Source organism: Procambarus clarkii, chromosome 65, assembly GCF_040958095.1.
Source record: "Procambarus clarkii isolate CNS0578487 chromosome 65, FALCON_Pclarkii_2.0, whole genome shotgun sequence".
Taxonomy (NCBI): domain Eukaryota; kingdom Metazoa; phylum Arthropoda; class Malacostraca; order Decapoda; family Cambaridae; genus Procambarus; species Procambarus clarkii.
The window spans coordinates 18,946,167-18,965,228 of NC_091214.1; the positions used below are offsets into that span (position 1 = coordinate 18,946,167).

General features: G+C 36.6%; 1 protein-coding gene across 12 annotated transcripts in view; it reads right to left on the reverse strand.

Annotated features, from left to right (window-relative positions):
- kcc (solute carrier family 12 member kcc) overlaps positions 1-19,062 on the reverse strand; it is a 364,064-nt gene that overhangs the window by 17,007 nt on the left and 327,995 nt on the right. For 8 of the 12 annotated variants that reach the window (XM_069309523.1, XM_069309520.1, XM_069309521.1 and 5 more), the window contains 4 exons: positions 18,770-18,877; positions 16,194-16,241; positions 2,256-2,363; positions 192-265 (listed from right to left, as the gene is read on the reverse strand). In XM_069309523.1, the coding sequence (XP_069165624.1) occupies positions 192-265; positions 2,256-2,363; positions 16,194-16,241; positions 18,770-18,877 (338 nt within the window). Of the gene's footprint in view, positions 1-191; positions 266-2,255; positions 2,364-10,367; positions 10,464-16,193; positions 16,242-18,769; positions 18,878-19,062 lie in introns of those variants that run through there. The other 4 variants (XM_069309522.1, XM_069309518.1, XM_069309525.1 and 1 more) reach the window with 2 other exon arrangements.

The window sequence follows — 19,062 nt, forward strand, 5'->3', positions numbered from 1 at the left end:
AGAATTAAAAATTATGCCACAAAAAAAAATTTAAGTTTCAAAATATAGAAACACTAATAAAAAATCTAATTTATCTTCTTGAACTTTGTTCACAACTGAAGCAAACAGTTCTCAATTATGATTAATTTAACTAGGTAGTTCCATATTTTGTATTCACTTATTATCTAAAGAAACAAGTGTGATGTACGTACGGCTTGATTGTAAGAAGTTTCTTAAAACTTTCATTTTTACTGGTCTTCTTCTCAGTGTCTTCAGATGCTCCACTCTGAAATTACAGCCAGTCTTTGAGGAATCACTCCTTAATAATTATACAAGGTAAGACATTAGTATGTTGAAGCCAATTGTAACTAGCAGCCAAAGAATGTCTTGCATAACTTGTTTTAATTTAATGGAAACCAATTTCATTAAACCCTTAATTTCAAGGAAATATTTTTTTCTTCGAGACAAACCTTAATTTTATGGAAGAGGTTATGTGCCTCAACTTACAAGTCACTCACAGTATGTATACTCACATTCTATATTCATTAACAACAATTCCTATTCTTATACCTTTAGTATTTAATACTAATAGAGCCCCAGTGGCTCTCTGTACCCATCCCACTGAGACTGCTCCATTCTACATCACAATTATTGTGCGAGTTCTGTTAGCCCACCTGGGACCAGTCCCCCTAGAATCTAGAACCTAGTCCCATCATATAAGGCAGAGCAAATGATGTTCCACAATCTCACCAGGAAAGCATCCAGAAAGTCAGCCAACCTTTGCAGATAGCTGCTGTGTTCACATGACTTAAAAGCTATGAATAACTACAGAGAAAAATTGAGGAACTTACCAGAGAGGAGAGGCAGCAGTCTCTGCTTCTAAGTAGTCAGACTTAAGTCGAAGTAGAGACCAATGGCCAAGAAACACCACCCAGGGCAACACAGGACTCAAGACAACCAGGGACATTGACTAAATACCTGGCCACCATGACCCTGTTAGTTCACTAAAATTCCAGAGCCTGAATATCCAGCCAAGACATAATAGAAAAGACTGCTATAATGGCAGCATACTTGTTAACATTATGGGCTCAGAGATAGATTGCATACTGGGTAGCCTTGATGACACTGCGAAGAACTTCAGAAATATGAGCCTTGGAACAGAGACCAAGAAGACCAGATCAACCCAAAGAGCGTCCACTGAAGCAGAGGCAGTTGTAAGCAGGTAGAGACAACTTGCCACCATGGGACACACACAATTGCACCTCTGGCTGAATCGACAAGCATCAATAACCAAAGAACCCCTCTGGAAGCCCACCGACTCAGCCTTTGCTAGAAATAGACGAGAAGGTTGCAAATGAAACAAATGCATACTAGGGCCAAAAGAGCAGATCCATCACACCTATGGAGAAGACCATGAAGCCTACAATCCTAAAACTGGAGGCAAGAGCCAGTAAAAACATTGCCTTTACTGGACCAAAGAGCCAGACGTGAACCTAAGGAAAGCGAAATGATCGAGGACCCTGTCCAATGACCATGATGGCTCAGGAGATGCATGATTGGGCCGGAGGTAAAAAAAAAAGCTCAAGACAACTTGCGGAACAGAGCTACAGAAATTTACTTGGCAGGTAAATTTATACTAGGTAGTATAAATAGAAATATGTTTATTTCTAAATATATTTAGAAATTCCAAATATATTTAAATGTGCTTAAATTTATTTGACTAGCCATTACACTTAACTATGTTAAAGCCAACAGCAGCAGCTCTGCCAGCACTACACAATAAGAGGCAACAGTATTATGCACAAGATGCCAATGAAAAAAACAACCACATAATATTAAGTCCTAAAACAGCTAAAACTAAACTTAAATATTCCTAGGCCTAGTATAACACCTATATGTACTATATTAGGTCTAGGAAGGTTAGGTTAGGTTAGGTTAAGTTTTCTGTGCACCAAAAAAGTACAAAAACTTTTCCAGTTTGTCCAAATTCAACAGTACCAATTTCTACTTTCTAATTGCCTTTTACATCAATACACGTACGATGGTCCCCACCGTTACTATAAGTACTACCTAAACAGGAAGATGGGCTGGATTACCACAAGGTCCTTTTCTTCATCACATTTGATTAGAACTTTATCCATCTGGAGCTCTCATGAGTTCTGTCCTCAGTAAAATACAGATACAGTCCAGCAGTGTATGCAAAAAATGCAAACACGCAAGTATATACACTTATAACATTGTACACACAAAAATCTACATAAACCAGATAAGCATACCATCTCTGCCTCTGCATCAGAGTCGAGGGCGGGCTCATCCTCCTTGAAGCGCACCTTGCTGGCCGAGTGCTCACCGGTCGGGTGATGGTGGTCAACAATTGCTTGAACCTGTTATAATCAAATATTCATAACAAACACAAGAAATACATTGTCATTATATTAAGTCAATATCAAAATGATAATACAACATTCGACTATTACATTTACGGAACTCTTAAGTATAACAACTTTAAATAATATAACTATTTGAATTGTGAATATCTGAATATTTGTAATATTTTATTAGTATATACCCATTTTCAATATAATATACAGCTAGCATTCTATTACAGACAAATATGTTTTAGAGAGAGAGGTTGTGAGTATTTTAGCAGAGGTTGTAATTTACATCAAAACATGCATATTACTTCACTAACACAAGGGTTTAGCCCTCTGGCTGTATTTACATCACAACTTTGATCTCGTCGCCAACGTATTGCGTGCTAGATACTATAAGGCGTACAAGCTTTGTTAAGGGAGCAAAATGCTAGCTTATCTTCTTCTGAGTTTCAGATTTCATTGTGCTTGACACCTGCTTACAGGTTATATCACAGATAATGATGAAGGGAAACAATTATTTGGCTGGAAAGAACTTATAATTAAAATTTAGTGATAACGTAGTGCATTAAAGGTTTGTCATTATGTGAAGTAATTACAGGAGTGCAGAGAAACTGTACATAAATCTCTACATAATATCACTCAACACATCCTGCTAAACACTGTAGAACAAAAGCAACAACACCCACAGCACACAACCATTAATATCTTATCCATCATTTTGATGCATGAATATGTATAATACACCTGTACCAAAATTAAGTTAGTATCCAGTTAATTTTAATATCAAAATGCAGTAAAAGCTCTCAAATAGAGTACTTATTGTTTCAAATTTTATACATCACATTTATAGTGCAATGTTTTTCAGAACATTTCTCTAACAAAGATCATTTGATTTTCAAATACATCTTGCAGTCGATGCGTGGTGGTTAGGTCTGAGGAATAATCAATTTAAACGCGCTCGGAGCAAAACCGATAATTCAACGATGTTGATATTTTACCCCCTGAAAATAATCTGTGCTATATTAGGAGAGGTTGAACAGAATATTTAAGTTATTTTCAAGAGTCTAGGCACCATGTCATGAGCAGAATCTTTTCCAAATTTTTCAGTCACTGGCCATCTTCACCACCCAGAGCTGTTAGGCCCTAGGACAGTGGTACACGACATCTTGTACCGATTCATTCATCACCGAAGTGCAGCTGCTCTTAACTTCTTGCACAAACAATAGACTCAAATGATCAGAATGTGCAATGTTGCAAAAAATAGAACAACAAGTACACATCAGGTGTAACAACATACACAAGGCACTGCAAATGTAACAATTAATATGTTCCTTCTATACTTGAAATTCTTCTTACTTTACCTCTAAACCAACTATTATCCCATTCCACAGACCCCTGTACACAACTCACTTGAAGCATCCATATAACAGTAAATCACATTATACAGTATTCTCCAAGATAATTATTTTTGTTATAACGATCAACTTGTAGAGTAGAAGGCAAACACAAGTCCCATATTCTCACATCTGCATTCTTAAATCACAAATAACACAATTCTCAGAAATTTCACATAGCAATTTTGTAGTTTCCACAAGTGTGACTCAAGAGACAGACCAAGATCCTGCTATGACAGCTGGTACAAAGAACTCCATTTTTGCCCCCCGTAAGATGATACTGAACATTAGTATTATGTATACAAGTCAGGTTGGGATTATTAGGTCCCTAAAGACACGAGCGTTACACTTGATAATACCAACACAGCCAAATGTTGTAGCTCGTGAGTTTGATTGTTCATTGAGGTTCAACAACATAATATATACAATATGATGGTGGTAATAATGTCAACTGAAAGAAAGAACATAAGCTGTGAGCTTGAAAATTATCAATATTAGTTACATTCTGTGCTGGGTTTTAATTTAGAAAAAAAGAAAACTGCTATTCTCAATATGCCCGAGGTAATTATTAACTTTACAAAAAAAAATTTTGCTCGACAATTTCAGAAATTACAGAGAACTTACTCAAAAAAATTCTAATGTAAGGAGACAATTTTTAAAAATGAATTCTCTAATAGCGTATATTTTACACAGCAAGAACTGACTTTATGTTTGTCTTGTATAATATTTAATATTAAAACAAAGCCAGGCAGAATATTTATCTGTTTTGGTGCTAAAATAGCACCTTATAAAATCTCTTGGATTAAAATATTAAGAAATTAATTGCCTGTATACAAACTTTACAAAGTGATAATTTGTACTATTTATTTGTCAAAGGAAAGTGTTAATTTAAGTGTGTGATGATATTTTGACTAGCCAAAGTTAACAAACATTAATTTCCTGTTACTTATTTTGTACATTATTTAAATAAGCACATAAGATAACAAGGACATTTCTTATTGGACTGCAATACGTATTTATTTAACAATGAGAGCAACTATGACCATTTCTGCTCTTTTTAATTTTTCCATAGCCAAATAAACTGAAAATTAATGCTTTGAATGAAATGAAATGCACCTTTCAGAGTGCTCCCTCAGCAGCTGCCCGAAGCTCAAGGCACTAGTACCACAGAGCCTCCCAATCAAATCAGGTGCCAGACTTACAATGGCATATAGCCAACCAGGATCACCATCTGCCTCTCTCATAGGAATGAGGGAAGCATGGGATCAAAGAGTGACCCAAAACAGAGGAAATTGCCCAGAAAGTCACAGATGAAACAAAGCAAGTCATTGCTCACAAAAAAATTAATTAAAAAAAAAGACAAAATACAGTTGACAACAGGTAAACAATCTTTGTGCCAACTCACCCACCTGCCATCAAATAGTAGCTCAGGTTACCAGGTACAAGACAAGGCCAGACAACACACAAGAGACAGGGCCAGACAACACACACACACACAAGACAGGGCAAGACACACACACACACACACACAAGACAGGGCAAGACACACACACACACACACAAGACAGGGCCAGACACAACACACACAAGAGACTGGGCCATACACAATGCACACAAGAGACAGGGTCAGACACAACACACACACAAACACACAAGAGACCGGGCCAGACACAACACACACTAGCATACAATTGACTTCTTTAACTTCCCATCAACTAACTTTATATTAGCAACCAAGTCCTGGAAGCATGGGGACTAAAGAAATCAATCCACAGAAGAGGAACCCAAACTCCTCAAAGCAGATAATTCTGAAATGAGAAGGGACATGTAGGCAGACATCTTGGAAGGCAAACCTAAAGTCAAAGCAAAATAATAACCAAGGACATCCAATGTTGGTCAGACACAACAGTCATGAGTTAAACTATAAAGCAAGCACAGCCCATCCTTATAGTCAATGTCCGAAGCAAAAGAAACACCACTTGGTTGGAAACAATAGAGATTGGTCCTGGAATGAGAGGCATGACTTGGATGTTACCAGGTTTGTGAATGGATGGCAAATCTATTGAGCTGACCTACCATCTGATGGTGGCTGGTTGACCTGACCTGACCTACCACCTGGTGGTGGCTGGTTGACCTGACCTGCCACCTGGTGGGGAAATGACGACCGAAGTATTGTTTACCTTTTGCCAACTAATGTTTGCTTGTCTTCTTAACTTAATTTCTTAAAGAGCAGCGATTCGTTTATTTTACCCGTAAATTTCTGGGAATTTTCCTTTGATTTAGGTTGCTCTTTGATTCCCTTCCTCCCTCTGCTTGTGTGAGAATCAGATCCTGGCCCCGGTTCTCGGCAAACCTTCGCAAGCCTAAAACCTGGTACAGACCTTCCTGAAATGCTATGCATGTTAGTGGCTTTGCAAGAATGTACCACTTAATCACCAATGTATGTAACTTCAAAACACATTGTTACATTTTGTACAGTGTATTTATAAATAAATAATAAATAAGTAATTAATAGATTGAGAGCCTGTATGGTACTAGTGCCTTAAGCTCCAGTGGAACTACTGAAACAGCCACCCCCAGAAATTAGAGAATTTAGATATAACCAGATGTGTATTAAAATATATAAAAGGCATTCTTAGCTCCAAATATTTTTACTTCAATTTCATTATGCACAAGAATTTAATTATGCACATGAAACCATGATGACTCGGTAGGTAAGTGCGCTGAGCAAGTGTGCTGAGGAGTTGTGTCTACAGGGGCTGGCAATGAGTACTTGACTAATTACACACAGGTATTGCTGTTTTCAGAAGAAGCATTACAGTACTTTTGAATCTAATTTGAAAATAATGGAATAGTATATGTTGGTAATGGACACTGGTACTTATACATTTTATTTCTGTTGAAAATGAAGATGGTTCTGAATATCAATACCTCTATTGCCATGGATTATGAAGCAAACAGTAACATTTCTATCATATAAAGCTATAATTATCAATTCTCTTCACAACACTGAAATGCGCGCACATCAACATCTACCATGTTAATGTATTAATGATATACAAAACAATTCAAAATATTGTTTAACAAGTGTTGAAATCTTAAGTGAACTAATGATTTGATTTAATTTGCCACAAAACACTAACTTCAGTCTGTTAACATGCAATAAATATTTCACTAAGCATTCCTCATAACCAAATGCAGTCGAACCAAAAGATGAAGAAGGAAAACGGAACATTTATTTAACAGCCAATATCAAATTAAATGCCTGATATTGAGCTAAAATAACAAAGGAGGCAACAGAACAATAATAAGTACTGTACTACAAATAATTTGCTGTAAATGTTTCACAGGCAAAATCTGAAAAAAGTAAACTTAAGAGGAACTCAGTAAGAAGCTTCACATGGGACAAACAATGGCAATTCCACCACCAAGTCGATTATCTGACATTATATTAACGGCCGTAAATACTTCAATATCAAGACGTCCAAAATAGTACAAGAGTTTAGCACCCCCTTTAGGTCTTTTATGATGCCAATCGATAATTATATATTTTGAATTCTTGTTTATACAAACATTTTGTCTCACAAATGCAACTATATATATCAATTCTTATATTTGTATAGTTCTTAGTACTGTACCTATACCAAAATCAACATTTATATTGCAGTGTAAATCAACATTTACACTGCAACCTCTTAAGTTATTCTTATCCAAACTCCCACAATTTTTGTTTTCCTAAATATTTGCCAAACGGTGTTGTTGCCGAGTGAAATTTATACAATAGTACCGTACTGTATTAGGAAGTTTCTTAGTTGGATCAACTTGTGTGTTGGTCTGTCTGCCTTTCTCCAAAAATCTACCCCCAGGTGCCAATAAATCTGGCTGGGACAACCATGGAAATTATCTAAATCTCAAAAACACATTTATCATAAATGAAGCAAAACAAGCCAGATGTCCCTCTATGGCAGCATCAAAAGGGAAAAAACTGTGAGAGGGCCAGCGCAAAGAGCACCAAGCCAATACACCCCTCTGCAACTTGTGAAAGCAACACCACGAAGGAGCAAAAGACAATGAAAGTGTGACGACCTGCAAATCTGACCCCTCTGGAAACCTACCCCCACTCAATAACAGAAGAGGACCTCCCCCAAACTCACCCTCCCCGAGAAGCAAGAACAACTGAGGACACAGCATCCTCGGGAAACAAAAGTGGTAAAAATGGAAGAGGACAAGAAAAGGGATAAGAACCAAGCCAAACCTAAGGCATGTGACCAGCACAGCCTGAAGGCAAGACAAACAAGCACCATAGAAACCCACTACAGCTTCTGAAAGAGAGAAGTAATCAATCTGAGCAGCAACTCAGACCCCAGGCAAAGGTACCAAGGCCGTAAGCTCAGGCACAGCAGACAAGGCATCCAGGCTGCCCCTGGTGCTGGTCAGAGAAAAGCACCATGACAACCCAAATATGCAAAACAGTGGGCAAATGTGTACATCCCTTATGATCCTCTGTAAGAACAGGCTTAGAAACTAAGCAAATGCAGTTGAAGATAGAGCCATCACATGCCCACATCCTAGGGTAAAGATAGTGCACACAGGCAAGCCTGCAACAGTACAAAGGAGGCACCACTCGGGAATGCCTAAAAGATCATACATGCCTCATGCCACTCAAGTATTCAGGTACAGCAAAAGTTATGCCAAACCTCTTAAGGAAATGATAGGGTTGTCTGTATGCTCGGATGAATCAGGAACCTCATACTTCAACTAGAAAGAAGTGACCAAATTTACAAAAGGATGAGTCCATCAAGAAGGCGAGATCCTAATCCCAAAGAAGTCGAAACAGATCTGCCTGTGCCGCCGAGGGCGAAAGATGGGAACTCTGAAATCTCCACACATAACACATCTGAACATTCTAAATGAACCAGAAATTACACGTGGGGGATCCCACTGAGGAGCCATCTTAATCATCAAAGGCAAGTACAACAAACTGTCTGCCTTAACCCCTGCACTGCACACCTGTTTTATGTGACAAATTCATGATGCAATTGTTAGTGAATCATTAACATTATCTGAAAAATTTAAAAAAATGAGAATATCAAAATAGTGCATTGCCAAATTTAACATTTTTCATTTCAAATCACAAGTGAAAAAACATTTAAAAAATTAAAATATTGCCAAATTAAACAATTTTCACACTACCGTTGAGCACCTTAAGGCACACTGCACAGTGCAGTGATAAAGATAATATCTCGCTACAGAGAGAACCAAAAACCAATCAGGTTCACAGTGCATCCAATGACACTCCTATGGATACCTCCCCAACCCTGGACACCCCAGGAAATGATGGCTCCGGGATAGAGCCATGACCCACACCAAACTCAGAAGACAGAAAAATCTCCACACGGGAAAAATCGTAGCCACAGTACCTCCGAGAAACAGAAGGCAATGGATCCTTAGCGTTAAATACTGGCTCAACTACTGTACCTCTGACGTTGAAATGGAAGGGGCAGTCCTCAGAGAAGGTCTAACCTCATCCAAAGAATCACTAACTCTAGACTCTGAAACCCTTAGATGGTTCAGTGCCCAGAGAAAAGGGAGGAGATCCCAAGGGCCAGCTGCACAACACCAGACTAACCTCAAGGAAGGAGACGGGGGCAAACATGAAGCACCTGCTGAAAATGACTAATGCAGGGAAAGCCTGGGCCCATAAAGCTGAAACCACCTCATAAGCAGTCCCCCCGCCTAGAATGAGGCTCGGCTAAGAATAAAGACCCAATGCTCAGGAATAAAAAGCTAATGTGCACTTGGCCTTGACAGTGACAAAATGTGTTCCTTTTATAATGGAACAATGCTCCTAAACCCCTCTGGAAGTGAGATCAAGTTTGCACCTTACATGCTAGGAGTCCAGAACATTGCTTATTGAAATATGATAATTCATTATCCCACTAAAATTGCAATGTGCTTATAGTGTATGCTTAAGACAAAATATTAGCTGTGGAAAATGAGACTTTTTTCTTCTCTTCTTCCATAATCCGATGGTTTTGGTGTGACCACGCATCTTAACACACCTTGAAGCCCTGACCAAGAGGACACTATTTACGTGGTAATATTCTACATTTCTATGAGCATAAACTCATGCAGTACACATGCCCGAAACGCTTTGCGTAATAGTGGCTTTAGGCATTGTATGTACCAGCTCTATCTATAAACCTAGCAAGTTTTGTAAAAATCTCTTGTATGTATGTACCTTACCTAAATAAACATTTATTTATTTATTTATTTACATATCTGGTGATCTGAGTTCAAAAGTATTGTAGTTAACTAGAGAAATTACTAACAAATAAAAACAATAATATACTTTTTATCCCATTTTTCATTACTGTTAAATAAAGAGTATTTTCCAATGGCAAAACCTTCATTTACAGTACTAAAAATTTTAATACTTCAATAATGTTTGATTTGATTGTCTTGATAATCTACTCTGTGGTGAGTTGATACCAGCATTCTGAGGAAATTCAGAATTCTGATTCACATACAGTATAACCATATACATTGATGTCTTTTCAAAATGATTTTGAAACTTAAGAAAATAATACAAAATCCTGAAATGTGTTAATCACAGTTATGGAATTTATATATGTTAATAGGTACAAACAATTTCTATTAGAGTAATAGGAGAGAAATGTGCAGAATACCATACCCCGAGGCTATTTGACTCAATCTGTGGACAGAGTAAAAAGCTTCATGCTACTATATAGTAATTATAAACAGTCTTCCTAATCTCATATATCTATCTTTTCTTAGCAATAAGTGAACCATACTCTAGTCTCAGCTAAATGACATTAATGAAGGCACACCTATAATCATTTATTTCAAAAAAAGTTCAGAATCTTTATTGTTAAGAAAAGGCAAATAACCTTCAAAGAAAGTAATACATAATATTAGTAAACAAGAGCTAATGAGAAGAGCTCTCTAAGCAAGTGCTGGAGCAAGTTATTACTTTCATAAAAGTTAAGAGAGTATTATATACAATAATAAACACTATACTGTATAAAGAACATCTAAGAAAATGAGCTTAAAATCATAAGTAATAATTGACCTTATTTTAGTTGTTTAACAGATTAAACATAGAAATATGGAAGATGAAGAATAAATAGATCAAGGAAGACGAAGGATACAAGAGAATAACGAGAGTTATGGACGTGACTGACATGTATCCCACCAACTCTGCAACAAGCAAAGAAGACATTTCCATGAGCAGGATTAACAAGAGGAGAGGAACCACTGAAAGATTACAAAGGGTAGACTCACACCACATGATAAGAGACATGAGAAGCAGATTTAATTCTACAAAAATGAAGATAGAGACTATAAAATAAAGATTAGGGGAGTATCATGACACAAAAATGAAGCAAGATGTAACAAAATATTGTAGCTCAGGATACCAGTACCCAATACTTGGGTTGGGTTTACCAACATTTTTTTTTAAGAGTAATACAAGCAAGAAATGCTACGGCTCCCATTGTTAAGGACAGGAAACCAGTCAGACTTATTGAGGTTTCCTTTAGGCCATCTACTAACCTCTTCCAGGGCATCATCCACAATGGTTGTCTAATTCTCTGGTACTTATTTTCTACCAGGTGAACAGCTGCATCAGGGTGAAGGAAACATAACCCAAACATCTGTGTCTTGCCATAGGAAGTGAACCCAGGACCTCTCATTTGTGAGCAGACTTCAGTGAGTATTGTGCTGCAGAACCCTTCTATACTCGTGTACCAGATGAGGTACAATGCTTGCGGGCTCATCATTTACAGTGGTTGCTCACTCACTTAGACATCAGTTATGTCTCAAATGCATTTCCTCTCAAGTGCTAATGTGTCAGCTGTTGTTAAAATATTCAAGCAATTTTTGGTTCAGGAAATGTAATGTACTTAAAAGCTAACCATTGTTTGGGAGTGACTTGAGTAATTGCTTTAATTAAGTACATGCTGTGTACCTAACCCAAGATGTAGGCTTATAAGTAACTGGAGATTTATTGTTTGCTCATCTTGAAAAAAAGTGGTAAACTCGATGGTATGTTAAGTAAAGGCGTCCTTAGCTACAAAGGCCACTCTTTAGTTTGTATTGTCTACAATTAGCTCTGTGATTTCAACACATGTAAGTATATATGCAAAATAACCACATGTGAATAGTGAAATATTGTACTAGTATTTGCTAGAGTGCTTTTGATGCTATCAGGCCTTTGTCAGTAGCAGACAAAGGTTGATAGGGTTAAAAGCAATCTAGCTATTTCATTATTCAAAGATCAAGAACACTTATTTTAATAAATGAAAATGAACCATATTGAAAATGTGTCACTCTTTTTCCCATTCACTGTGATTATTCATACATATGTAGTATGTATTTTTACAGTATGTATGTATGTATGTAATTACCTAACTGTAATTACCTAGGTACAGTTACAGGATGAGAGCTATGCCCGTGGTATTCCATCTTCCCAGTACTCTTTGCCATATAATATTTTGAAATCACTGACATTTTGCCATCCACTACCTTCTCACTTAACGTGCTCCAACCATGTATCAGTGTTTGTAAAAGTGAACTTTGAGTGTGGATGTATGTGGTGAGGAAGTAGCAAGCCATGTGAAGACAATATCATGTTGCTTTGTCTTGTGTAAACTACAGCCCAAGAAACTTGCATGGTGGAGCCTTAGATGATCCTGGGAGTGAGAACCTACACTATCTCAGTGTGAGAAAACAAAAACAAAGGTTAGAGGAAAAGGAGAGAGGAAAAGGAGAGAGAGAGAGAGAAAAAAAGAGACGAAGACAAAGACATTGCTGATAGTTTACACAATACAAATATTAATTTTGTTAATCATAAAGTGTAAGCATACATTAAACAAAACCTTACACACTTCAACATATAAGCATATTAAACAGTTTCTTCTTGGGCAGCATGTGGCGTTTGTTCCTTATGAGCTACACGTGTTATTGAAAATGTCTCCGTGCGAGACGTGAAACACCAGCTAACCCATCTGCCGAGGTGAGCTACTGTTGTAGTAGGAGTAAGGAGGTGCAATAAGACAACAAGCAGACACAGTGGCAACACGCACAACCTATGATCTCGTCAGTCACAGCCTTCAGGTTTGAGTGTACAGCCTACACTTAATCCATGGACTGTGTCAACCAACCATTTTCAAAACTATCTACCACTTTTCCAAGAAAGTGATTGGTATTTTAGCTTTTGCTGCATGTGCATATGTAGAAATATAATTGTGCTGTCTATGTAAATGTTTGTGTGTGTAATTCCTCAAGTGTAATTATTTAGGAGTTGCTACAGGATGAGAGCTATGTTCATGGTGTCCCATTTTACCCGTAATCTTGGTCAAATGATGCTTTGAAACTGTTGGGTGATTTTGGCATCCACCACATGCACAATTCTCTTAAAAAAAAGATAACGTCTATATTTTTTTTTATACCTTTGTTTTCTTAGACTGAATCTATGAGCTCTTGTTCTTGAAGTTGTAGGCTTAAAAAATTCCCTGTTAACTGTTTCAATATCTGTCACTATTTTATATGTGATCAATTAGCTCTTTACTTTCTAGCTTTGGAATATTTAATGCCTCCAGCCTTTCCTTATAGCTCTTGCCTTTCACTTCTAGAAGCCATTTAGTAGTATGTCTTTGCACCATCTGTTAAATTTTCCCTACATATTTTTGGAGGTACAGAGACAAGGACCACCCTTAAATCTCTTTCCTTGCTCTAGTTTTTTAATCTTTTCGCATAATTTATAAGTTGAATGTGGCCTGGTTTGATTTATTATGCATTGTATTACATGGCATTTGTCCACACCAAACTTCATTCACATGCATTTTTTTATGAAATTATTTTGTCTAGGTCAATTTGAAGGTCATGATAGCTGTCAAAGTCTTTTAGTCACTCCAGTAGCTTAGCATCGTCCAAAAACATGTACACATGACTGTATCCCATCAGGAAGACCTTTTTCATGTAAGGTAGTGTACTGAAATTTTTTGGTAATCTAGGTAATCTACAGTGTACTATACTATACAAGTCCAAAATGTGTCCAGTTCTGTAAAATACTCACATTATATGTATACTCTTTTTACATTTTTATTTAGTTTTGCACATTTTTCTTCTGTCTCTATGACTTTGTTATCCCCACATTATCTCCGAATTTAAATTTTTTACAGTTTTCTTTCAATAAATTTACAGAAAAAGGCAAGAGTTCCACTTTGCATTTGTCTGCATTCCTTTTCTCAAAGTTTCTTTTCTCCTTCCTTCTCACTACCTTGTAATGATTTCATTCTTGTCTGTATATATAATTTTTTTTTTTTTTTAGATATATACAAGAGTTACTGTTGCGTTAAACAGAGGCTACAGTTAAGGAATTGCGCCCAGTAAATCCTCCCCGGCCAGGATACGAACCCATGACATAGCGCTCGCGGAACGCCAGGCGAGTGTCTTACCACTACACCACGGAAACTGTTACATTTAATAGGTTGTTACAGTTACTATAATAGGTTATAACAATGTGTTACAGTTATGACGATTAGGATCCAGGAAGTGATAAGGGTCCAGGATGGACCGAAACATCATCACTGTCATTTCATTTCACTTGTGTGATCGGGTTATTTTTTTGTTACAAGTTACATTCTTGTACAGCCACTAGTACGCGTAGCGTTTCGGGCAAGTCCTTAATCCTATGGTCCCTGGAATACGATCCACTGCCGCGAAGAATCGTTTTTTCATCCAAGTACACATTTTACTGTTGCGTTAAACAGAGGCTACAGTTAAGGAATTGCGCCCAGTAAATCCTCCCCGGCCAGGATACGAACCCAGGACATAGCGCTCGCGGAACGCCAGGCGAGTGTCTTACCACTACACCACGGAGACTTGTTTTCAGCCATGACATTGTGACTTATTCTCTGCGTCATAGTGGGTCAGGTAACTTTGTTTGGTTTCATTTCTTCCTTCCTTAAATCTCCAGCCCTCACAATATTTGTTGAACCAGTCCAGTTTTACCAAATTGTGTGTGATGTTTTGGTAAGGAAAAATTGGGTGCTTTAGTTATACAGTGTATTCCATAAAATTTCATGTATACTGTATTTAGTAAACACAATCTTCAAACAAAGATTATGTAAAACAAATGTTGGTGAAATTTTGTGATATATAGAGTACAGTACTGTTTAACGACAGCACCCAAATTTGTATTTAGTCGTACTAGCTTAGCTCTTTCTGCTAACAATAATTTTCTCCTAACAACAAATCTTAGCAATTATATCCATTACACACCTCGTGTAATTCATCAACACAATAATTTCAAGTCAAGTTTCTTCAATATCTTCCTTTAACCAATCTCTTCTCTCCTAATAAATGTTGTATTCATTTTAAAACAAGACACAATCACCAAATGAAGGCAGGTACAGTAGGTAAGTAATTATCAAAAGTAAGTAAGTAAGTAATTATCAAAAGAAGGCACCAAACCGGGAAGGCTATGTAAGGTACAGTAGGTAAAATTTCTTGTTTCCTTACTCACGTGGCCTGTTTAATGTGTTTGTACACAAATGTCTTCAGAATAATGATTCACAAATTTACCTATTCATTAAATCTAATAAACTTTTATTATACTTTTTCAATTTTTGCCTCAAACTTCCAATCTATTGATTTTTTATTAAAATCACCCGTACCAACATTTTAATTTGCCTTGACCATCTCATTATATTAACACTCTGATCATTACCAGTCATTCAAGTTATTATTAAGTTTGTGGTTTTGTTTCTCTTGTTCATGTGCTACTTGTTGGTGGGCTGTAGGTATTTAGGATTATTAAACTGTGTGTCTGGTTTTCGAACACCAGTGCCACAATATTCACTCATCACGAATTATCGAATATTAAATTCATATACTGTATGCTTAAGTGGTTTTTCACCTGCACTTTGACCCCTCTACCTTTTCTGTTGTTTCTACTTCATCTCCAAGTTGAATAACTTTCTGGAAATAGCACGTCCTTCAGAATTCTCTCCTCTAGTTTTGTTACTTACAATGCAACAATATCTCTTACTTTCTACCGTATATCACTCGGCTCTAGCATTTTAAACTCGCTCCCTCTGTGTTAGTGTAAGTGTATTCTTGTGCCAAGCGTGAGTGCAAGTGTATGCATCTAAATATAACAAAACAATGATCAGGATTAGGTCCAATGGGTTGAAAAAACTTCTGGCTTAGATCTTCAAATCTATTTTACTCGAGTGTTTTGTTAATGATCTAATCTACTTGCTGCACAATCTTAACATGGTGCAATCCAAAAAAGGGTCACTAAATTTCAAAATTATACATGCATATTCTCGTGTTAGCATGCGCTACCTAGACCAAGTGAACGGCTTGTGGAAGACAAACCACGGTAAAGGCATACATAATCAAAAGTATCACACACCAGGGGAAGTTTGTCCTCAATATTGGCAGCCTCAAACCCTAGTTCCGACTATTAAGGCCGCATGACAGGAGGGAAGAGTGATAGCATAAGACATGGTAAATTGAGATAGAGGATCAATAACAAATGTGAAGAAACACACACATCCTTAAGTCAAGGAAAGATCATCTAAGATATTTTGACTTAAGAGATGAAAAACCATAATTTGACGAATGCAATTTATAATAATTATATATCTATAATTGCTTAGAGAATTTGTAATACTTGGTGGATAGGTCATACCAGTCAATAGCATTTCATCTAAAATAAAATATTCCCTTATTACTGAAGATTTGCTACAGGTATCAATAAAAGGGTGTAAAGATATCCTAATTTTGTAGTATACTGGTTGATATGCGAGTGTGTTCTCTGTTTATACATTTGTACATTAAATATTGTCTTACAAGCCTCTCCTGAAAGCACTCAAGAAGCCATGCACATTAGTAATATGCTCTTGTATGTACAATATCTTACTTTTACAAACTTGGAGTACTTAAACGTCTATCAACACCTGCGCTTATTCTTAAACGTCTATCAACACCTGCGCTTATTCTTAAACGTCTATCAACACCTGCGCTTATTCTGCTTTATACAGAATGAGGTTTAAACTAACATTTCACAAATTAGATAATTCATACTACTGAAAATATACAACTGATAATTATTTAATAATACTGAATTGCCAATAATTTCTTAGCTTTAAAAATATCATGCCTTACATAAAAGATGAAAAATATTAATATGAATTTTACATATGAGATATGCATTGTATAGGAGTGATTAACACTGAAACTACAATCTTCTGATTGACTTTTTAAGAGAATGGGACCAAACAAATGTAAAAGGTGTCCATTCTATTGTGAAGAAACTAAAGAAAACAATAACTTGAATATTACTTATTATCCCAAAAGACTGCTGCTATATCTGGCAGCAATGCTCAAAGTTCCTTAACCAAAAAATGTTAAAATAAATTCATTAAATAATTTGGGCCAAAAATGCTGTGCATAATTAGTGGTTTTATATACTGTAATATGGAATTTGTTGTACCTAATAAGTAACTTTGACATATTTCTTTGTATATCTTATAAACTACATTATTATTATTATTATTATTATTATTATTATGAATATACTGTACTGGGTACTTCCTGTCCGCCAAGTACAAAATTCTAGTGTACTGGAACCCTAATACAGTACTATGTAATGCTATCTACATTTGCATTTTCTTTTAAGCATAACAAAATATGACAAGTCTTTTTCAGAGTGATAGCTGTAAGTATAGCAACTTATCCATTATCTGATCTGTTATCCTCATGCGCATAGAGCGTGTCATGGTTGATGATGTGCCTGTCACTCAGGTTGGTTAAATACTACTGGGTTATGCCAGCAACTGGATTGGTGTACAGCATTACCTGCACACAAGGGATAAGCACATGGGACTTCCTATCCCTGACAATATAGTATAGTATACCAATGAGTACTGTACTCGGAGTTTGCATCAGCTAGTCATGCAGTGCTGTGCATTATAATGTAAACTGCTGTAAACCCACCTTGGCTCTTTAATTATGTATAAAGACAATAAAATATAGACAGTATATTTAAAAGATAAATAATATTGGTACAGATATGCCATGTAAATGCAGTATGTAACACTTAACAAATAGGAGAGACAATGCACTGCCTTACATTACACCTTCTTGAGACCTTAAGAAAGGTAAATAAAGGTAATCTTTTTACCCACATCTCCCTTCGTGAAGTCTTAGGCATTGTATACACACACATGGCATGTTTAACCAATATTTTTACTCGTTTTCAACTTAATATTCTGTATATATCTTATATTTTTGTATTTGAAATTAAGCACCTTGGCAAAATGATTGGTGGCAACATCTACTAGACAGAAGCAAACGGTGTGAGAGCCGTGGCACGTACACCACTGTCAGCTCGGTTGTTGTGTAGTGTTTATTCGAAAGTCAACACTTCATGCTTCCTATTATGTAGGCAGCTTACTGAAACCTTTGGTGCAACAATAACACTATTGTTATCTGATATATTGAAGATATATTTCATATTTTTTAATTAAACCAAGAACCCTTCAATATCTGCACTATGAGGCCAGCAAAATAAACACTGTCCCAGTGCATGGCAGCGGTTCCCGTCACAACCATAGCCTCTCGCATGCCACGTGAAATACTGTATCTGTACAAAATGACATTTTGCAATTTTGGGATATTTATCCAGTACTGTACATTAGCCTCAGCCATAACTAATACATTACAATCACTAGATGACTGATGGACAATGGATAAGTAACTGTACTTAAATTTTATAAATCAGACTCTGCATATCACAAAAGATATCTATATGTACTGTAGCTAACAATCCTGTTAATCTTAATCAAGATGACATATAAACATTATTCCAAGAATATAACGCAACACATCTGGGCAAGTGACGAACTCTTATAATACAAAACTATAAATATTGTTATTTACAATAAAAAATCTAATTTAACGGCACGTTATTAGAAAAGTACTCACAATATTGAGTTTTTCCTTGCGGTTGAGACGCAGTTCCTTTAGCATCTGCGTTCTCTGCTCCATCATCAGTGTTCTCTCGTAAGTGTAGGTCTGAATATCACTGTCCATCTGCCAGAAGTTAAAAGACGTATTAGAGTTTATATAGAATTAAACTCGCCAAACATTCACCTTTGTTGGCACCAAAGTTGCCTTTGGTGCCAGTTTCTTGTATGCAATCCTACCCAAATGTGCATGGCCCTAGTCACATGACACAGCACATCACTATGTCAAAAAGCTTCCAAATATGATGACAG